This window comes from Callorhinus ursinus, unplaced genomic scaffold (assembly GCF_003265705.2).
Source record: "Callorhinus ursinus isolate GAN/ISIS: 27379988/994484 unplaced genomic scaffold, GSC_fseal_2.0 scaffold25, whole genome shotgun sequence".
NCBI lineage: Eukaryota > Metazoa > Chordata > Mammalia > Carnivora > Otariidae > Callorhinus > Callorhinus ursinus.
Genome location: NW_027397087.1, coordinates 32,046,822 through 32,069,855, shown reverse-complemented (window position 1 = coordinate 32,069,855; position 23,034 = coordinate 32,046,822). Strand labels below are relative to the sequence as shown.

The following is a 23,034-nucleotide window of genomic DNA, read 5'->3' as shown; positions in this document are numbered from 1 at the left end:
TTTAGACTTTGGTTTTGTAAGAACAAAAGTTATTATCAGAGCCAATTACTGTTTTACCTACATGGCCGCACAGAAGCAGGGAGCTCAATTTTCATCTCATCAGTGATTTTGTGGTATTTATTTTATTACTATGCCCACAAAGCTATCTAAGAAGGAAATAGCTTATGCTATTAAAACAAGGGTTTAAACATAAGAGGCTAAGGTTTCTTTTCAAAGAAGTTCTGAATTAAAAACACTAGGCAGCATGTAATACCAGCTCCCCAGACATGGGCAGGCCATAAAATGACCTACATCTGAGCAGTAGATCCCACACAGAGTAATCAAAATCGAAATGCTTCACAAACAAAGTTGAGACGGGCTATTTACTAAGTTACAGTATTCATCAGCATAACATTATTCTCAACAGTGTTTGCCCCAAGTAATGCCTTCTAAAGTGTATATTGCTTAATATCATATTCCCACTGGTTAAAGACCTCTGCTGTTTAATCTTAAAACCAGAAAGAAAAAAAAAAAAGAATCTAGTCACCTTTAACGCTCTGATTCTTACAACCATTATTATATTTAATGGAAAGAACAATAGACCTTGAATCGTGGTTCAAGCCATGTGATGTAGATTTCTCATTTGTAAAGCTAGGTAATAATACCTACCTTCACAGCGTTGTTTGTGAGGGAAATTACTAAAGTATGGTAAGTATCTTGCAATAATAAAGCACTACTCAGGAGCCTACTGGCCAAAACACAATGACTGTAATGGATGGAAACAATACAAATACATAAAAACCCCGAGTTCTTAATGTTTTCCCTCTTTTGAAAAAACCTACTTGATAAAATTGGTACGTTAATTTGAAAGTAAATAAAGGAAAAGAATCAAGCATTTATCCTGCTTTTCCTGAAAAATCTATTTTTCAGATGCACCAAAGAGTCAGTAAGGGACAGTTCTTCATAGAAGCCAATAAATGCAGAAGGAAGGGTGGAATTATAAAAATCGCTGCTTCGCACTCCCTAATGAAATAATGTATTTAGGCAAACATCAGTGGTCACTAATACCATTCAGGGAATTTTATAAAGGGTAGATCGAGGGGTGCCTGGGTGGCTCAGTCGGTTAAGCATCTGCCTTCGGCTCAGGTCATGATCCCAGGGTCCTGGGATCGAGCCCCACATCGGGCTCTCTGCTCAGCGGGAAGCCTGCTTCTCCCTCTCCCACTCCCTCCTGCTTGTGTTCCCTCTCTTGCTGTCTCTCTCTCTCTCTCTCTGTCAAATAAATAAATAAATATTTAAAAAAGGGGGGGCGGTAGATGGAGCCAGTAATACCCAGACCCACTGATCAATCTTAACATCTTTTTTTTTTAAGATTTTATTTATTTATTCGAGAGAAAGAACAAGCAGGGGGAGGAGCAGAGGGAGAAGCAGGCTTCCCGCTGAGCAGAGAGCCCGATGTGGGGCTTGATCCCAGGACCCCGGGATCATGACCTGAGCCGAAGGCAGACGCTTAATGACTGAGTCACCCAGGCGCTCCTCAATCTTAACATCTTTAGAGGAGAAAAAGAAATTGCCTCCCGATATCCCCTAAGGGGAAGTACACAGCACCACCTATGACCTATTTCTGCCCAAAAGATGTTACCTGAATCTGGTCAAGCTTCTAGATAAAACCACCAGTTTACAAGAAATACTAGGGACAGAAGAAAGCATAAGATGACACCATGAGATTGCAATCAGCCAAATTCAAACAGCGAAGAAAAGTCTATCTGACCAATGACCTGGTTTCTCTAGCCAATAAATGACTTTTTTTTTTTAGATAAGGGGGAAATGTAGATAAAATGAGATGCAAATGCACTGTGTGGACCTTGTTTACATCCTAATTCAAACATTAGAACAACAACTTTAAGACAATTGGGGGAAACGGAACTGTGCCTGGGAATTCTATAGTATTAATGCATTGTTAAATGTGTTAGATGTGATAATATGTTTTTCTTAAGTCCTTATCTGAAGTGCTATGGGTGAAATGATACGATGTCTGGGATTTGCTTGAAGGACTGCACCAAAAAAGGGGAGGGAAGAGACGAAATAAGAATTATAAAATTATGGTAACTATGGATGTTGGTTATGTGGATTTCTGTCTATGTTTTGGTGTCCATTCAAAGAACAACTTCTTTAGTAAAAAGTCCTATTTAAAATTAAAGGGTGATGGGGTGCCTGGGGGGCTCAGTCGTTAAGCATCTGCCTCAGGTCATGATCCCAGAGTCCTGGGATCGAGCGAGCCCCCGCATCGGGCTCCCTGCTCCGCAGGAAGCTTGCTTCTCCCTCTCCCACTCCCCCTGCTTGTGTTCCCTCTCTCGCTGTCTCTGTCAAATGAATAAAATCTTTAAAATAAAATAAAAAGGTGATTATAAGCTAACTATTTATTGTTTTGTTATAGTTTCAACTTGAGCACTCTATGCTCTTCGGCAGCCCCTCTTACCTCCCTGTGAAGGCTGGAGGAACTGACAATCCCAGTACCACTTAACCCCCAAGCTGCTTCGAGATTGCCCAGCTGCTGCCTAACTGCCTCAGGTTCACAAAACCTTTAGATTTAACTACTTCTGGTCAGATGTGCCCCTCCTGTTTTCTGATTCCTGTAGGAGCTGAACTGTAGACTATGAGAAATGTTGGGGGAGAGAGCTAACATTTCTTCAGCTTTCATTTTGTGTCAAGCACCATAATAGGTGGGTACTGTCCTGATCCAACTGCTTTAGTCTTTAAAAGGCCAAGAGAAGGGGGGCACCTGGGTGGCTCAGTCAGTTGAGCATCTGATCCTGATTTCAGCTCAAGTCCTGATCTTGGGGTCATGGGATCGAGCCCCACGTTGGCCTCTGTGCTCAGTGTGGAGTCTGCTTGTCCCACTCCCTCTGCTCCTCCTCCCGCTCCCTCTCTCTCAAATAAACAAAATCTTAAAAAAAGAAACCAAAAGGACAAGCGGGAGTATGTGATATTATTCCTACTTTACCAATGAGAATACTTGGTTGAGGGACTTCTCAAAGTCCTACAAACCCAAGCGAGGAGACAGGATTTGATTTATGTCTCTGACTTCAAAACCTCTTTCCATCAGAGCATGCTCCCACATTATAAAGAAATGTAGTTGATACACTCTTGATGCAACTTCCTTCCCGTCTCTCAGATCCTTTACTCTCGCCCTAATCCTCACAGGCACTGCTTTGGTCCAGGCCCTCCTTGATTATTATGTAGACCTCTGTAATGGCCATTATGTGGTCTCCTTCCTGCCAATCCATCTTTTGCATAACCTCTAGAAAGACTGAACCTCTGATCACTAATTAAGATATGCCTCTTACCTCTTTAAAATCCCCCAGGTTTCCGTTAGGGTGGCATGATCGGGCCTGTCTTCTCCATTCCCTCGTGACTGCTCCATGCCCAGCCAGCCTGTCTTCACATACATGTTCTCTCCACCCCTGCAAGTGCGCATGCTGTTTCCTCTGTGGGAATGTCCTCTTCTCCCCTCTTCAGTGTCTTCTGGGCACACTTTTACTCTCAAACTTGAGCTCAGATCAGGCTCAAGTTCTTCTGGGAGACCTCCCCTAACCTCCACCTCTCTTTCTCTACTCCCAACAAAAGCCATTCATTCAGTCATTCATTCCAACATTTATTAAGAGCCTGCTAGGTGTTGGTGAACAAGAAACAGTCGCTGTCCACATGGATCTTACATTCTTGAAGAAATGTGAAGAATCAGATAATAACCATGTGAGCACATGTGTAATTTAATTTCAGATTGCCCTAAGTGGGATAGAGAATGGGAGGCTTCCTTGGATATGGTGGTCAAGGACAGCCTCTCTGAGATGACAGTTAAATTGTGGCCTGAATGAAAAAAACTATGCTAGTCATGCAAAGATCTGGGGATGGTTGAAGAGTGAGAAATCGATGGTTAATGAAAAGGGTAACTGCAAAAGCAAAGGCCTTAATAAGAGACTGAGCTTGACAGGAGGAGGGACACTTCTTCCACTATGACAAAGGAGAAGACCTAAAATATAAATCCAGACATAGAAAAATTAATGAACTTGGTAATGGGAAGGTTAGGACTAAGTTTGTGACTGAAAACTGAAAGAATATTAAATTAAGACAGAGTTTATTCTTCTCATGTATATGAAGTCCAGAGACAGGCTGTTCAGGGGTGGTCTGGAAATCCATGAAGTTGCTAGGGATCAGGCGCCTTCTAGCTCAGTATTCCTGCTATCTCTGATATATGGGCCACCTCCTCTGGGTCTACGTTTGCTAACAGAGTTTCAGCCATCCCAGCTTCATTCCAGGCAGCAGGATAAATGAAGGGGAAGAAAAGGGTCAAAGAGTGCAAGCCAGATATCTTTTAGGGAAGTTTCCAGAAAACTGCCCAGGATACCTCCCCTTACATTTCATTGGCCGGTACTTGTTCCTATGTCCAACTGCAAGGGAGTCTGGGAAATGGAGTCTTTATCGAGCAGCTTCTATCTGGCTAAAACTCAGCTACTCAGAAAAGCCAGCGGGGCCCAGTCCTTTCCCCCTTTCTTTTCTGGCTTTCTCAAACTGTTGCCTTTTGTCCTTATGCTTGTCACCTCATGGTTGCAAGACAATTGCTACAACTCCAGATGTCATGTCTATATTCAAGACAGAAGGAAAGGAGAAAGAGGAGAAGGGACATGCTAGTTGTGACTCTACCCTTTCATCAGGAAAGCGAAACCTTCCCTAGACCCAATCCCCAGTAGACTGCCGCTCCAGTAAGTCCGGGCAGAACTGGGACACGTGGTCATATTTAGCTGCAAGGAAGGCTCAGAAATGAGGGATCGTCCTCATGGCGTGATGCCATCCTGAACAAAATCACAGTTGTTAGTAATGCAGAAGGGAGGATGGGTATCGGGCAGGGAAGCAACAATTTCTGCCATAAGCACGCAACCTAACCTAGCTAAGGAGGAAAAGAACAATAAGGCAAAAGTGATAAATAGTGAAGTAATGAGAGGTCAGTGAAGGTCCTTAAAGTGTTGAAGAATTCTTGCCAGAACATGCTCTGTGAGCTGGCAGACTAGGACACAGAGGTCAGAGACACCTCTACTTGAAACAGATTTGAGAGATGATGTACTTATGGGTTATAACAAAGCCCAGGCATTTGGCATGCCCCCCCCAAGCCTACCAGAGCATTTTTTCTAAACCTCTATGAGAGCACTCTTCATCCTGCAGAATGCCTGTCTACAGACTCTGAGCTTCCTACAGCAGAGATACATATGTCTACCACCTAGCACATAGAACGTTAAAATTAAAATATTTGAGGAAATAGCTTACCAGTGATGAAAGGCTTTTTTTTTTTTTTTAGTTTTACTATGTTTGTGTTATTACTGTGTGCCTCAGTGACAGAGTCCTCAGAGGACAGCAGTGGTGTGTGCCAAAGGTGACATTCTGTCCAATTTTTATGGCACATGGGCCAATTGCTAATTCTCTGGCCTCCCTCCCTTTGCTACGAACTACCCTGATGAGTTGGGAATGATGGCTCTCCTGTGTGCCCAGAAGTTAGTATTTCCTGGTAAGACATGGAGCAAGGCATGAGAAATTTGGAATGCCACCTTTGAAATGTTATTGAGCCATGGAATACCATATAATAAAATTTGGGTAGTCTTTGCACTTGTAATAAGTAACTTAAGTTTCTGGAGAAGGTGCCATAAGTTATAAATATGTAACTAATCGAGTCTTCCCACAGAAGCAATATTCTTAGAGGATATAGTCCTGGGGCACGTGGGTGGCTCAGTCATGGTCCCAGGGTCCTGGGATCGAGCCCCGCGTCGGGCTCCCTGCTCAGCGGGGAGCCTGCTTCTCCCTCTCCCACTCCCCCTGCTTGTGTTCCCTCTCTCTGTCAAATAAATAAATAAAATCTTTAAAAAAAAAAAGATGATATAGTCCTAAGGGCCTATTTTTGATGCCTACTTTTGATAGGAATAGCCCCAAATACCACACTTAATCATCTGTCCCATTAGCTATAGCTTTTGTACATTGTAAAGTATAAACCTCTTTAAAATGTATGTGTAAGCCAATTGAATAGTAACTGGTTACAGTAAAACAGTATTGCATATGTTTGAGTATCCTAATGTATTATAAATAATTCTAATGTGGCTTCATAATTGCTACATTAGCATTATTGCAACAAATCAGAAAGTGAAAAAGGTCACCTTAATCAGGTGTGTTGATAAGTTTCTCTGGGAAAGTTTGGAGGGACATACCTGAGGATAATTCTGGGGATAGTTAGGGCCATTTGTGAACCAAATCAGGAGTCTATCCTGCCTTTTTTTTTTTTTTTTTGGTTGTAGATTTCCCTGTAGTAAACACAGGAAGGGAGCTCAAGTTTTTGTATTTTTTAACAATGGTGAGGAAAGGCCAGAACTTTGAGGTCAAATACACCTGCGTTTGAATGCCAGTTCTGCTGTCACTTTGCTTTAAATTAGAATCATCTCCCACCTTCCATTTCCTTATCTGTGAAACAGGGATGATTAATTCCTTTCCGCCAAATGTTGTGAGGAGGAGCTAGGATTTCATCATCATGGCCACACAGGTTCCTAAATGGTCCCCCCGCTGCTGCCCTTCCCCTTCTACCTCATAGCAGGAAAAGACCCTAGTGGCTTCCCATCTCACTCAGAGAGCTATCTGGAGTCCTCACAATGGCCCATGACATCTGGCCCCCTCCCACTTTTCCTACTTCCCTCCCCCTGCATATTCCCCTCCAGCTTCTTTGCTCTTGACGATGTGGGAAACAAAGGCACAAGAAACAACTAATTTCCTTACTGCCTACAGCCCGTTGACTCGTCATTGAGACAGGCACAGTGACCTTCCTCTAGGAACTCAGCTGCCTCGATGTTGATACTTTGCTAAGGGCAAAAGGCAATCCTAACTTAACATCCCAACCTCCAGGATCCTATAAGTCTGCTTTAACATATAAAAATTCCTTTGGAAACTTCCTTTTTCTCTACCCCCTGCCCCCTGAGATATATGTTAGTAATCACCGTCCAAGCGTATGACCTACTGATATATATCTGAAGGTCTCATGACTAAAGATTTACTAGACAGTAATAAATGACCTTTTCCTAACAACCACTAGCTCCTCAAGGTCCTGGAAACCTGCTTCCAAAATTCCTTAAAGACTTAACGCTATCCCTAACTCCCTCCCAACTTGAAAATATATAATGGGCCACCCCTCACAATCCCAGTGCAGCTCTTTCTGCCCATTGGTGCTGTCCCTTTGCTTTAATAATGCTGCCATTTTTCACCAAAGATGTCTCGAGAATTCTCTCTTGACCGTTTGCTCTAAACCCCAACATTTCCACATCATTTGTATTCCAGTACAGGGTCTTTACGTGTTCTGTTTCCTCTGCCTGGAATGCTCTTCCCGTCCAAATAGCCAGACATTCCGTCACATCCATCAGATTTCTGTTCAAGTGTCACCTTACAAGGGAGACCATCAAACACCCCTACGTTTCTTCCCCAGGTTTCTCTCACCAACTAACATACTACATATATATTTACTTTGCAAATCATTTTTTCTTTTCCTAAGGAATGCCTGACCCCAACTAGAATGTAAACTCCATGAGAGCAGAGAGGTTTGGCTAATGCCTAAAGTGTCTGTCACATATTAGGTACATAATTAAGGTTGCCAAGTATTCATCAGCAAATTGTAAGAATGAACATTTGCGTAACACCCACATATGGGGCACTGTTATAAACATTTGCATCTGTTAACTCATCCTTACAGCAGCTCTATGAGGTAGAGACTATCCTTATGCCCATTTTGCAGACGAGGAACCGAGGCACAGACAGAGAGGTTAAGGAACAGGTAGGACGTGGTGGGGCCAGGATGTGAACCCATACTTGTAACCATGATGTTGTCCTCTCTTGAGAGCCTACTTTGGGCTGGGCACCAATGACAGCATTGAAATGAACAGAGTCTCTCTGCTTTGGATTATTAGAGCTTTAAGAAAAAATAATCAAATGCAATGAATAGATCTTAGCAGATTCAGGTTTGGATAAAGGATTGGTAAAAGCCATTTGAGGATCAGTTGGGGAAATTTGAGTATGACCTGAGTATTTATTATATTCACAAGTTATTGTTCCTTTTTTGGTGTGATAATGTTATGGGCACATTGGACTATGCTCGTTTTAAAAGATGCATGTTAAAGCACTGAGGGGTGAGATGTCATTAGGTCTGTATTTTAAAACACTTCAATAAAAAGCCATGGAGAAGGAGCGGTATTTTTTTAACCTGCTGCTCTTGGGAGAAGACAGAGCTCACGGCGGGGTCGGCTCATGGAGGCGCTCTCTTCTGCCTGCTCTGCTCTGTGGCAGGCTAACTACCACCTCATGGGCAAAACCTGCCACCCACCACTAAGTGAGGCAGGACTCACAGCAACAGTCTGGGAAACAACCCTTTCCTGCTCTTTTTCCTGCTTTTGTCTCTCACCATATTATTCTTCATAATGTCCAAAGTCCTCAAAACTTTCATTTTGATCCAAGTTTGAAAATCGTTTTCTCGATTTGATCCAAATTCATAAAATCAGAGCCTTCCCATCTTAGACACAGATTTGCACATTGCCACATTGTATTAGATCACAGTATTTTTTGTTTGTTTGTTTGACTGCTAAGGAATCCATTTTATGGAAGTAGTATAGGAAATAGTTCTCAAGCAATGGGTTGGGTTTATCTTCCTTGCTCCACAAACATACCAATTGCATCATGTTTGTAAGTAGGTCCTTTGGTCTAAACAGTGTAGGAATTGGCTTGCCAGATACAACAAGAAAATCAAATACTCTCTTGGCCTATAAACCTATAAACTTTTTCTCCTTCTCTTCTTCCCCCTACTTCCTCCTTTGTTGTTTTTATTTCAAATCCTTCCCTTATCTGTTACGAGTACAGGTGTGCCTATAGTCCAAGGAGCCCCAAAGAGGGATTGAGCTGGTGCTGAGATAGAACAAATGTATACACTGTGAAGAAAAGTCATCACAATATGGCTTTTTCAAATGTAAAAGAAAATTAATAAACAATTCTTTTTTTTACAGTGTTACTGACTATATTCCCTATGCTGTACTTTTCATCTCTGTGACTTACTTTTTTTTTTTTTAAAGATTTTATTTATTTATTTGAGAGAGAGAGAAAGCACAAGCAGGGAGCAGGGAGGGAAATGGATGAGCCGACTCACTGCTGAGCAGGGAGCCCGCCCAATGCAGGTCTCAATCCCATGACCTGAGCTAAATGCAAATGCTTAACAAACCCAGGCAACCCGATGCGTTTACCTTTTATAACTGCAAGTTTGTATCACTTAATCTCCTCTGTTTCACCCAACCCCCGTCCACCTCCCCTGTGGCAACCACCAGTTTATTAAGAGTCAATACAGAGAATAAACTGGTGGTTGCCACAGGGGAGGTTTAAGAGTCTGGTATTTGGGGCGCCTGGGTGGCTCAGTTGGTTAAGCGACTGCCTTTGGCTCAGGTCATGATCCCAGGGTCCTGGGATCGAGCCCCGCATTGGGCTCCCGGCTCAGCGGGAAGCCTGCTTCTCCCTCTCCCACTCCCCCTGCTTGTGTTCCCTCTCTTTCTGTCTCTCTCTCTCTCTCTCAATTAAATAAATAAAATCTTTAAAAAAAAATTTCATTTAAAAAAAGAAGAGTCTGGTATTTGTTCATTTGTTTGGTTTTTTGATTCTACATGTAAATGAAATCATATAGTATCTGCCTTTCTCTGTCTGACTTATTTCACTTGGCATAACACCCTCGAGGCCCATCCATGCTGTCACAAATGGCAAGATCTCATTCTTGTTTAGGGATGAGTAATATCCCGCTGTGTGTGTGTGTGTGTGTGTGTGTGTGTGTGTGTATCCATTCTTTATCCATTCATTGATGGACACGTGGGCTGCTTCCATATCTTGGCTATTGTAAATAATGCTGCAATAAACATAGGGATGCATGTATCTTTTTGAATGAGTGTTGTCATTTTCTTTAGGTAAATACCCAATAGTGGAATTACTAGATCATATGGTATTTCTATTTTTAATTTTTTGAGGAACCTCCATACAGTTTGGTTGTACCAATTACAACCACAGTGGTTGTACCAATTTACATTCTCACAAAACATTGCATGAGGGCTCTCTTTCTTCCACATTCCCGCTAACACTTTTTTCTTCCCTTTGTGATTCTAGCCATTCCGATAGATGTGAGGTGATATCTTATTGTGGCTTTGATTTGCATTTCCCTGATGATGAGTGATGTTGATCATTTTTGTGTGTGTCTGTTGGTCAGCTGTATGTCTTCTCTGGGAAAATGTCTAACCAGGCGCTCTGCCCATTTTTTAATATTTTTATGGAATGCCCATTTTTTTAGTGTTTAATTGTATAAGTTCTTTTTACATCTTGGATATTAACCCCTTACCATTTGCAAATATCTTTTCCCATTCAGTAGGTTGCCTTGGTGTTTTGTTGATGGTTTCTTTGGCTGTGCAAAAGCTTTTTATTCTGGTGTAATCCAAATAGCTTATTTTTGCTTCCGTTTCCCTTGCCTGAGGAGACATATCTAGGAAAATGTTGCTAAGGCTGATGTCAAAGAGATTACTACCTGGTTTCTTCTAGGAGTTATATGGTTTCAGGTCTCACATTTAGGTCACTAATCCATTTTGAGTTTATTTTTGTGTATGGTGTGAGAAAATGGTCCAGTTTCATTCATGCACATGTAGCTGTCCAAAGAATTCTTAATTATGACTTTTAATTATAACTGAGCAACTCCTAATGGTTTGTCATGTAAGTTTTTGGTGTGAAATGGAATTCCAAAAATAGTTATCTACTTTGGAGAAAGAGAGCTGAAAGAAGCAACTGGGGTTTACCTAGCTGAACAGGTTGGCAGTGGGCAATTAAAGGTGGTGATATCCCAGCTGGATTTCACTGCTACTTAATAATACAAGCTCTTAAGTTGGCCTAGCAGGCTTGCAGGGACAGCTGCCAAAACAGCACTGTCTGTCAGTGAGTTTACAATGCAAAATTAGGGCTATCGTGTGTGTCAGCGGTTATGCATTTTTAAGCAGATGTCACTGATATTAGAAATAAAACAACAATAGGGATCTAGGCCCTGCAGGTAAAGCCAGGGTAGGAAACAGCCCGTGCCCCTTTTAAATGGAGCTCACCCATGCTCAGAGTATTTAAAATAACTCTGGGGTTTTATTCAGCACAGAAGATTTCTTATTGTTGTGATCGTTTGCCAGGATTCAAAATTCTTTCAGGAAAATAAATTTCTGGGCCATAGTTTTATTTTTTTCTGAAATAATAATAGCAGCTATACATTCTAAATAGTCCTAATTTCAGATATTTTGTTTCATTGTCCCCACAAACCAGAGAGCTCTAATCTTCCACTTGTGGACCAACAGTGACCCTCCTGAGATTCTGGAGGAAAAAAAAATTTCACAGATGCAGAGACTTAATAGGAAGGGTGGTGAGACATTTAAGCTCCCTTTCTCATGGCGTAAGAGAACGTGAGCTCTGAGAGTAGGGACCTGGCATCATTTGTCCCCATGTGCCTCTGACAGTGCTTGGCACATAGTAAATACTCCACAGATGGTGGCCGAACAGACTCAGTGTTGGAAAGGCAGTATAGAAGGTAGGAGCGGGCTGCTTGGGGAAGGTCGTGGAGCCAGGACTGACTGGACATGGGGGTGGGCCCTCTGGTCTCGTATCTTCATTTAACAAACATTTATCGAGAGGCCCCTGGGGATATACAGCAGTGAACAGACTGACATGGCTCCCGCCCTCATTCAATTTATATTCTACTGGGAAAACAGACATTTAAAAAAAATCTAGTTACAGATTTTGTCAAGTGTGATAGAGGAAAAATACGGATAACACCGTTATAATAAAGGCACAGTATGATGGCTGCATAAATCAGTGAATATACAAAAAGCCACTGAATGTCCACTTAGAAAGGGTGAATTTTATGGTATATTAATTATACCTCAACAAAGCTATTATCTAAAAAGGGCTACCACAGTGGTTATCCCTGTATTTCTGGGTACATAATCTTGCCTTTGACACTTACTAGCTGTGTCCTCTCGGGCAATTTCTTTAACATTTCTGAATCTTGGCTTCTTCATCAGTGAAATGAAGACAACAAGAGCACGTCACTCTAGGATCATTCTGAAGGTGAATCAAGTTAGTGTTCCTCAAGCCCTGACAGGAGGTGAGCTGTTCCCACTTTTGAGGAATCGGGAACAGGAATCCAATTGCAAGAGCACCCAACAGGCAAAATCAGTAACCCATGAACTCTAGCCCTTGCCACCTGGAAACCTTCCTTGTAGGGCTCTGTTCAAAAATTCTAGCTGTGCATGTGGTAGCATTGCAGTCATTGGTTTATCTGTGAGGTGTGATTATTGCTCATTTAAAAATGTGAAGGCACTGTGGTTTGGTATATTTTGCTTTCTGAAGAAAGCTCTTGTGTGGTAGAAACTGACCGTGCCATGAACATATCTGAAACAACAGTGGCATGTTCCCTCATTTAGAACACAAACTAAATTTCCTGCCTTTACTCTAAAAAAGTTTTTTTTCTAACAGCTTTATTGAGACATAATTCATATACCTTAAATTTACCCTTTTAAAGTGTACAGTTCAAAGGTATTCAGAGCCACAGAATTGTGCAACCATTGCCACTATCGAATTCCAGAACATTTCACCATCCCGAAAAGACACCTGATATGCATCAGAGGTCCCTTCCCAGTCTCCCCTCCCCCCAGCCTCCCCAACCACTCATCCCCTTTCTGTCTTTATGGATGTCTCTCTTCCTACCTTTATTCTCGGAAAGGCATGTGGAAATGTACTGTGTTGTCTTTGGGTTTGCCAAAGTCTACCCTCAGATTCTAGAGGGAAAATAAATGATTTCTGATCAATTACAGCTGGAAGCAACCTAAGTTTAAAAAAAGAAAGAAAAAATTTAAAATTGAATTTATCTTCACAAATTGTAATTTTAAAACAATGCTTCCTAGTTCAGTTAGATTTTACAGAAACTATTCCATTGGTAATTACAATAAACCAACTTTAGCATTTTTACCACTATTAATTCGCCCTTGTTTTATTAAGCATAAGATCTTCTGAGTCTGATAATGACCACTATAGCATGAATAAAAAGCTTTATCTTTGGCTGAGTTTATATGACCCACAACTGATAGAATTACTACACTGTAAACATTTCTCAGTAGAGAAAAATACAGCATACTTTATTTGTAAAGCCAAATCACAGAATAGCCAATGTTAAATAAATTCAAAATGCTGGTCTCTAAGCAGTTAGCACTTATGTTCTTTAAACTTCTACTTTACAGAGCTGCAAAGACTAAGGATCAAAGGCCGGTTAAAGGTCTTCCTTATAAAGCAGTGGGCAGCTCCATGGGAGAGCAGCATAAAAACAAAATAAAATTGTAAGAGCTGTGTGTGTGTAATGTATGTCTTAAAACTTTTCATTGGAAAGCAGATCCCCGTTCTTTAAGACGGTCAACATAATTAAGATCAGTTAAACTCAACCACAATGACTCAATCTCTTGACTCTACTGTGATGCCCACATCTGTGAAATTATCGTTAAAAAGCAGTTTGTGGGCTCCTGGTTTTGTTTCAACATGTAAAGACCTTGGAAGGTATTGTGAGGATGAGGGCGATAAGAAAAAGCTGAGCAAATGGAAAAGCAATTCTTCTTAGATCTATCAGAGAATTGAAGTCACAGGAAAACGACTGCCCTGAAAACTGGAGAGACACAGAGACAGAGAGACAGACCTGGATAAAGCTTCAGAGAGGGAGTCTACTGTTGGAGCTGGTATTGGCAAGAACAGTTAAACTCCACTTAACAAATTGCCAGAGGCTCAGTGTGCCTTAGCTTGAGTGTTTAAATTCTGAGGGGCCAAGGCTTGGTGGGGGGTGGGGGGGCAGGAGGGGGCACACTTTCCTGAGTTTTACCTCTAGAAGCCCCACCATGTTCTCGTTGTGAGGACTGAAGAAAATCCCTTGCTGCCTCTAGCAGTGGGGAGGGAAAAGGAACCATTTCAAACTAGTCCCAGAGAGTTCTGTTCTTCGTTCTGTTCTCTGTATTAAAGGCCAGCTCTCAAGGAAAATTATCTGACCTGAGGAAGGGCAATTAGCTAACTCCAGCCCCCTCCAGGCTTCCTGTCTCACCTAAGAGGGGGAATAACCAAGAAAAACTTGTGAAGGTAACAGTCTGGGGGTACAGACCCATGGGAAGATGGGGGAGCCTGATCAAGGAGTATTGAATGCTTCCCCCCAGCACAGTACATCTACAGTCATCAGTATAACAGAGGATCACAGATGAGAGGACTTCAAGGCTCAGACCTACTTAGGAAGAAGTTTCTAGGGAAACCCAAAGACGCCAGGGGACACAAAGGCAAAGACAGCTGAGGCAACTGAAGCCGCAGACACCTACAGTAAACACAACCCAACTCCTAGCCAGATAAAGGCCTACTTACCTCCTACTAAAGGCCTACTTACCTCATTTCCTATTACCCAATACATCATGTCCAGCTTTCAAAAAAAAATGACAAGGAATGCTAAAAGGCAAGAAGAAAGTCTGAAGAGACAAAGCAAGCATCGGAATCAGATACGACAGGAGGTTTTGGAATTAGCAGACCAGGAATTTAAAATCACTGTGATTAATTAAGCTAAGGACTCTAGTGGAAAAAAGTAGCCCCATCATGCAAGAACAGATATGTAATGTAAGTAGAGACACTGAAACTCAAAGAATATAAAGGAAATGCTAGAAATCAAAAACACCATAAGAAATGAAGAATGCTTTTGATGGACTTATTAATCAACCGGACACAGCCAAGGAAAGAATCCATGAGCTTGAAGAAACATCAATAGAAACTCCCAAACTGAAATGCAAAGAGAAAGAGGAATGAACAAAAAAGAATGTCCGGGAACTGTGGGACAATTATAAAAGGTATAACATACACATAATGAGAATATCAGAAAAAGAAAAAAGAAAGGAACAGAAGACATACTTGAGTAATGATGAGAATTTTCCAAAATTAATGACAGATATTAAACCACAGATGCAGGGAGCTCAGAGAATACCAAGCTGGGATAAATCCTTAAAAAACATACATAGGCATATCCTATTCAAACTATGAAAAACTAAAAACAAACAGGAAATCTTAAAAGAAGGCAAAGAAAAAACCCAACTTACCTATAGAAGAGAGATATAAATTGTATCAGACGTCTCTTCATAAACCATACAATCAAGAAGAGAGAAGAGTGAACTATTTGAAGTACGGAAAGAAAAAACCCACCAACCTGGAATTCTGTGTCCAGTGAGACTTATGATTCAGAGGCAAAGGGGAAATAAAGACCTCTTCAGATAAACAAACGCTAAGGGAATTTGTCACCAGAGACCTCTCTTGTAAGAAATGTCACAAGAAGCTCTACAGAGAGAAGGAAAACAATATAGACCAATAACAGGATACACAAAGCAAAAAGAAAATCCAGGGCCCTCACCATTATGTCCTTCCTTGGGTCCCAGGGCCCCTAACTGGCCTGCCTTCTTTCCAAGTCTTCCTAAGTTTGTTTTGTATATAACATCCAGGCTTTACAGCTGTATTTATCAGAAGGAATAGGGGCAAGTATGTCTACACCATCTTCCTTTCACTTCTGCACATTATGTATTTAGAAGTAAGTTTGAACTGAGGGATGCCTGGGTGGCTCAGTCAGTTGGGTGTTTGCCTTCAGCTCGGGTCATGATCCTGGAGTCCTGGGATCGAATTTTGCATCCAGATTCCTGCTCAGTGGGGAGCCTGCTTCTCCCTCTGCCTGCCGCTCCCCCTGCTTGTGCTCTCTCTCTCTCTTGCAAATAAATAAATAGTCTTAAAAAAAAAATGTTTGAACTGAGATACAATTTTGCATCCTGCTTTCTCCCCCTCAATATATACTGTGAGGATTTTTCCATGTCATTAAAATTTCTCAGACAGTGTTAATTTTAAATTTCTTAAAAAGATTTTATTTATTTATTTATTTATTAGAGAGACAGAGCAAACAAGCAGGGGAGGAGGGTAGAGGAGGAGCAGAGGGAGAGGGAAAAGCAGACTCCCCACTGAGCAGGAAGCCTGAGGCAGGGCTTGATCCCAGGACCCTGGGATCATGACCCAAACCAAAGGCAGACACTGAACAGACTGAGCCACCCAGGTGCCCCTTGGACAGTATCAGTTTTAATAGCTATGCAATGCACACATAGATGTGCTATAGACGGAATCATGCTTTAATTGTTAACACTGAAGGTATTTCCATATTTATTGCTATAAAATAGAACACTGAAGTGAACAAACTTATACAGAGATCCACGTGTCTCTCTTATTTCCTAGAAGTTCCTAGAAGTACAACAGCTAAATTAAAAAATGACAATTGTAAAAAGCTTCTCACACCTGTTGAAAATTGCCTTTAAGGACTTTGGGCCAACTTATTCCTTCAGTGGTAGAATCAAAGTATTCCCATCCTACTGCCACCTCATCAGCCCTGAGTATGAGGATGGTTTAAATGATCTGTTGTGCTAATTTGTAAAGAAAATATAATAATATATTGTTTACTCTGCATTCTCTGGCTTCCCCGTGAGGTTAAACATTTTTCACATATTTACTGCTTATCTGCATTTCTATCTCTGTGAGTAGTCTGTTGATGTCCTTCTATGTCAAGTTGTTTTTGGGTTTTTGTTTTTTTTTGTATTGGCAGGAGCTCTTTTTTAAAAGACTATTAGCAATTTTTGTGTCCTATCTGTTGCAGATGTTTTCCCAGTTGGTTTTTCATTTTATGCTGCTTTCTTAAAAAATCTATTGTTTAAAAAAATTTCAAACCCACAGAGAAATGGAAAGAACAGTTAGCCTCCGCAAACCCTTCACACAGACCACCAGGCATTACCATCTTGTTCCCTGTGCTTCACCTCTCCCTGTGACTAGGATGTAGTCACAGTCTACACAAGTGGGATTCATGTACCGCCGGGTAACAGCCCACAATGGTTGGGCTCCGGGATGCTTCATCAACTGAGGAGAATGTACCTTCTGATGGACGCTCACCATGCAATACTTCTTCTTTCCCTCTCACTGATGCTCAGTTATCTATTTGCTTTGTTCTTGCTCCCCCTTCTCAAACACTGGCACAACAGAATATAAAATGAAGATTTCCATGCAGTTCTGATCGTGTGGGTACAGATGGTAGTCACCCTCCCAGTGTCAATAACAAAGCATGGTCGTTAAGAGCAGTGTGAGCACATATTATGAGCAATAAAATCCGTGAAAGCCAATCATGTGAGAGGAAGAACGACATTTTGACATAGAAGAATCACTGCCAAAGTGGGATAGCAATGGAACATATTTTGAAAACAATACAAAAGCTCTTTGAGCTCTTCGGAGAAAATAGACCACTCTTGATAATGTCCTCGTTGTTTTCTGCATGACGGCGGGGAAAATCTTGCATTTGCTGGCAACAATTGTTATCACTTTGTGTCCCTCCTGATTTTTGTTTCTACTGGACAAAATGACCAGATTTTCCCTTCTTGCTGAAAAGAAAACCATCTTTTGTGGAAATTAAGCTTCTTGGTTTTCAGGTGGCCATGGTGCGGAAGAGCGCTCGATCGCACACAGGTGACCGGACTTGAGTCTGGGCCTCACCACCAACGACTAGTGCGACCCGGGCCTGCTGTGACCCTCAGTATGCACATCTTTAAAAGGAAAGGTTAAATATCTGCCTCATAGGGTAAAATAAAGTCCTTTGCAAACTGTCAAGTGTTATGAAGCTGTTGGTGACAATGATGAAATTCACAATAATGATGAAAAGATGATGATTGTATCTGGCCTGTTCTAAATCATTTTTTAAGGTATATCCAGGGACAGTATTGGAATTCATTTGGAATGAACTCTCCTGATTTCCTGGATTGCCATAGATGGAATGAAGCCCCATATCTCTGAACAATGTTGATTCTCAGTCACCTGTAGCAACTGTGCTTGCTGTCAAGGGAGCAACGGGGATCCACGGTCCTTATTATATAGCACCCCTCTCAGAAAGAGCTGCTTCTCTGGACTCCTGGCCTCTGACACTCCAGCACACTCACGGTATAAGCAGACAGTGGCAGTGGCCTGACTGCCAGGGCCCACTTGTGGCTCATTCCTAGTGCAAGAGGCTTACTCCAACCCTTCATAGCAATGGGGGAGCTGAATTTCCAGGACCAGGCTCTTGATCATACAGAGGCAGACCCTCTGTGTGGCCCAAAGAATACGGATTCCAGGGACTTATGCTTGTCACGGGGATTCTAAGCACAAATTATCTGCATTAGGAATAACCAAGACTCTTTGTTAAAATGCCAAATCCAGGACCATCGGGGGGGCTGGCGAAGGAGGATTGCAAACCAAAGTTTAAGAACCGTTGTTCTAGACCTGTGGTCTCTCAAACAGGATGCCCACATCTCAGGCAATCCATAAGAGAATGCCATTGGTTGTGTGAGGAGAGTATAGGAACTTCTATTTACACCAAATAAGAAATATGTAAAAGAAGAAATAAAAATAAGAAGTTACTTTTTGCTACTATTTAATATTCAGCTTGTCCCTGGATCCCTCCTGTGGTCATGTCCCCTGCAGTTCTGGAGGCCTCCTGGGAGTGGAGACTCCAAACCACAAGGGCACGAACAGTGAGGTCTGTGTGATGTTTTTTGACAGCATTAGAATGTTCTGGAGTTTACTCATAGAGTGAGTTTATGGATTCTATTCATTCATTTTCACTCAAGCCTGAGAAAATGGACAGGTGTCTTAAAAAGATTCCTGCAAAGAAACAGACTGTATTTTGAAGCCAGTGAAACTGGGCATCAGTGAAAAATAAAATGCCAGAACGGACACTTACTCATAGCATGAGCTTTTCCTCAGCCATGCTAGAGAGCAAAAATGATGATAAACCAATCAAACTCATGAAGAGTCCACCAAATCTCCACCCCGTACCACCAACTTAAAAATTATCCAGAAGACTAACTGAACCGTGGATTCCCATTCAACCAGCATCCATGCTGAATCTCCATGAAGCGTAGAGTGTGTTTCAGGTTATTAGCTACAGCCAGTATAAAGCCATCATGATTACCAAGATAAAGCAACCAGAACATTATAATTAATAACCTTTTTTAGCAAAAGAAAGTTTTGTGCTGTTAATAAAGTAAAATATTTTAAACTTTAATCTTCTTTGTCTCATTATTTAAGTGTTTTTTTTTTTTTTTTTTTTGGTCGGTGTATTTTATAATGTATTCACTCCCTAGGATAAGTATACAATGTATAAATAAACACATGTTATGGATGCATGCCCCAATTTTTAAACTAACAGCCATGTGGGATAAAAGGCCAGGTCTGGCTTATTCCAACTCAAGACTTTGATAAGCTAAGTCTCCTCCTCTGGCCTCCTGAGCAGTGTTGAGATAAGCAACCTGTCCCCTAGTGAGTCCTGCCATCAATAATGAAAACCACCTTCTCACTTGGGTATTAGAAGGACTTTTGTCATGGAACCTCAGAAGAAAAATGCAATGAATTGGCCAGTCACACTGCCCCCAGGCATAAGAACCTGCAGGAATTCTGGGTTCTGCAAACAGCTTTGCATAGAAAACTCCCAACAGAACGTAGACTCTGAGGCCAAGTCTATTCATGATAGTCTCTTGGGAACCCCTGCAAGTGCAGAGTCCGGTGTGACTATCAACCCGGGAACCCACTGGTCACAGACAACAGTCCCTGATCTCCTGGCTCTCCTGTTTTCCATTTCCATCTCCTGCTGCTGCTTAGCTTCCTCCCTCAGCTACTCCCTGTGACTCCCAGGACCTGCCTGCTTGCTTTAAAGTCGCTTAGCCAGGTAAGCTTACTAGGCAGGACCGGTTTGGACTTTTCTCCAGTTTTCGACCTGGCTCCTATCATTTCATTTTCAAGTTGCATGTGCTACTTTAGCAGCATACATTCACAGCCATGATGGAGATGCTCCCCCAGGCTTGCAAAGCTCTACAAATTTGCCAGGTTCCTACCTTCCTGCCGGGAGGCCAGTGATCATAATATTGTCTTGAATAGGAGAGAAAGGATCCAAGAACAACTTCTGGTAGCCAGCTCCATGCCCCAGTGAATAGTGAAGTCTTCCTTCACTCTTCCAGAGCCTAATAAGGGGCAAGGACACTCCTTGGCAAGGGAGAAGAACTGTAGAAGAAAGGTCTTTGCCTGAACCTTTCTGCTTGGTTCTCTGTGGCTGTAATTGCTACATAGTTTGTTCTTTTCAGCTATCATAACTTAAAATATTTCCTTTAGGAGTTGAATTTTGGATACCTTTTACTAAAAAAAATAGTTAACACCAAAACTAGGACCCTGAAGTAATTGTCATGGTGTCAAGTATTAGAAGGCAAGAAGAGTAACCTGGAATAAACTTCATTAAAGTTCAAATGCTGCCACTAACTTCTTATACCAAAACATGGATATGAACAAAGCCAAGAATATTTTATCTTTATGGTCATCTGACCTGAGTGGGAAAAGTTATTATTTTTTTATTGTACTTATTTTGGACCCCAAAATGGCTCTTTTACTTACCACTTGGAAGCATGAGGAGAATATAAATTATTGTCATCAATAGGAGTCGTTAACACATGATGGTTTACAACATTTAAATACTTCTCGATGTGAATCTGTTACAGAAAAGCTAAAGTTTAGGCCATTACAGCGGACTTAAGATACTCAGCTAATTTACTTTATTTCATTAGGATAACGCTTTGAATTGTGTAATTAAGCCAAAAGACACAACATGCTATGCGTTTATTGCATGCCTAAAGTATCATTGGGCATCTCGAGGCTAAATGACTTTAACTATCCCAAAAAGCATAATAAACAATTGAGACTCAGAGCTTAAATGACCTGTAGCACTCTTCACAAATTAAACCATGCACAATAGTCAGTAAATCGCTTAGCCAGGTAAGCTTACTAGGCAGGACGGATATGGAGTAATGTCTTTCCTTTATAGGGATTTCAAGCATCCAGGGCAAGAATGTGGCCCTTAGGTAACAGATTATTTAAAATGGCCAACCCAAAGACTCCAGCTGGGTGCAGCCCTCTCACTGTCAGGTAATCTAGGACAATGGTGTGCCAGTTTGACAAGGCAACAAAACACGCCACATCTCTCACAGCCTGAGGAGCTGGGCTGCGAAGCTGACAACGTGGGAGAGTGAAAGTCAGGCCAGAGCAGGGACGGTGACAGTTCAAGCTCTCGAAGATGGAGATGGTCCTTATTTGGACCCATGTGCTAATAGATCCTTGTATTTGAGAGAGAAAGAGAGAGCAGTGGGGAGGGGTAGAGAGAGAGGGAGAGAGAGAATCTCAAGCAGACTCCCCGCTGAGCACGGAGCCTGACATGAGGCTTGATCCCATGACCCTGAGATCATGACCCGAGCTGAAATCAAGAGTCAGACACTTAACCAACTGAGGCACCCAGGCACCCCTAGATCCTTGTTTTATAAATAAATATTATCCTGGTCTAAATATTATCTGCCCTTCAACCCATCTATAATGATGAAGTCCCTGTGTACTTTATTTCTCTCTCCCAAAATTGCTACATCTCTTTAGCTCTACCTACTGGATCACAATATCACAAAAGTGACTAATCTAAAAATACTTAAGCTATTTAGGGAAAAATAAACTCTTATCCTTCAGCACCCCGGTGAATCTGATAGAAACTCTCTGCAGTGTATTGCTTTGAATCCTTTTTTTGTCAGGCATATTGTTGGACAAATGGTTATTTAAAAAATTCTTAATTCTTTTTTATCAAACCACACATTAGGGGTTGTCACTGCATAATCTTACATTCCCAACACCTTAAATTCTTTGTGGAATGTGACAGGATGCCAACCAATCAGTTAAGAATCATGATTTTAATAAAAGGAACAGAATGAGAAAGCTGCTGACCAACCTAAGTCCATCTTTGTTACAGAATTAGACAGGGTCCAGTGAGAACCACAGTCCTTTTCTTCTAGAGGAATCTTTGTCTCCTTCCAGCACTTTATTTAATATCTAAAGCTCTACTTACTTTCAACCCCATTTCCGTCCTTTTGATTGCAGTTTCAAGATTCTGAATGTTTAGAGCCTCTCCTTTTTCCTCAAGTGAGAAATTTGTTAATTTCTCCTTTAACTGATAAAGGTCTTCATGGACCTGTAGGTATAAAAAATATAAAATATTGAAGGAATACATACAGAGTTCACCTGAAACATTTATTTTAAAGATCTGCAATTTGCTTGAATTGCTAGAGACAATCAAATAGATTTTATGATATTCACTGAAAAGGACTGTCTTCATGGTTCTAAGATATTCTTTATTAGAATGTTGCATTATTGTCTTTCAGATTTTAAAAAACTAAGCTTTCATACAATTTTGTATTTTTCCTTCCCCTCATTAGAAACAAGTCCAAAATAAAACTGCAACTCAGATCGCTTCTGCTTCTCAGCTGATATGAAGTTTGCTCCAAACTCAGATTTCTACTCACTGGTTAAGAGGTAAGAAAACAGAAAAGTTCTAGCAATGAGAGGTTTTAGTGAAAGCAGAGCCTTTCAGGGGTGCCTCGGTGGCTCTGTCAGTTAAGTGTCCAAATTGTGGTTTCAGCTCGGGTCGTGATTTCAGGGTCGTGAGATCGAACCCCATGTTGGACTCCATGCTTAGGATGGAATTTGCTGAAATTTCTCTCTCTTCCCCTCTCTCTGTCCTGCCCTGTTCTCTCTCTCTCTCTCTCTCTCAGCAAGCAAGTAAGCAAGCAAGCAGAGCCTTTCAAAAGGGAATTGTAAATAGGTTGACAGAGCCCCTTGGTTTTCCATTCTGGCTGGATCTTCCCCACGTACTGCTCTGAAGAAGCAGTTCTAATAGGTGTGTGGCCTTGATTCTGTTTCACATAGTCAGAAATGAAAATGATCAGTGAAGAAATAGCAACATACGTTATCACTTCAACATTTTCCTTCAATCTGTATTTTCCCTGGGAATGATGAACACCT

General features: G+C 41.4%; 1 protein-coding gene across 11 annotated transcripts in view; it reads right to left on the bottom strand.

Annotated features, from left to right (window-relative positions):
• IQCH (IQ motif containing H) overlaps positions 1-23,034 on the bottom strand; it is a 218,485-nt gene that overhangs the window by 180,353 nt on the left and 15,098 nt on the right. For 10 of the 11 annotated variants that reach the window (XM_025884587.2, XM_073877244.1, XM_073877245.1 and 7 more), the window contains exons 2-4: positions 22,082-22,204; positions 20,596-20,690; positions 12,808-12,925 (exon numbers count right to left, since the gene is read on the bottom strand). In XM_025884587.2, the coding sequence (XP_025740372.1) occupies positions 12,808-12,925; positions 20,596-20,690; positions 22,082-22,204 (336 nt within the window). Of the gene's footprint in view, positions 1-12,807; positions 12,926-20,595; positions 20,691-22,081; positions 22,205-23,034 lie in introns of those variants that run through there. The other variant, XM_073877247.1, reaches the window with a different exon arrangement.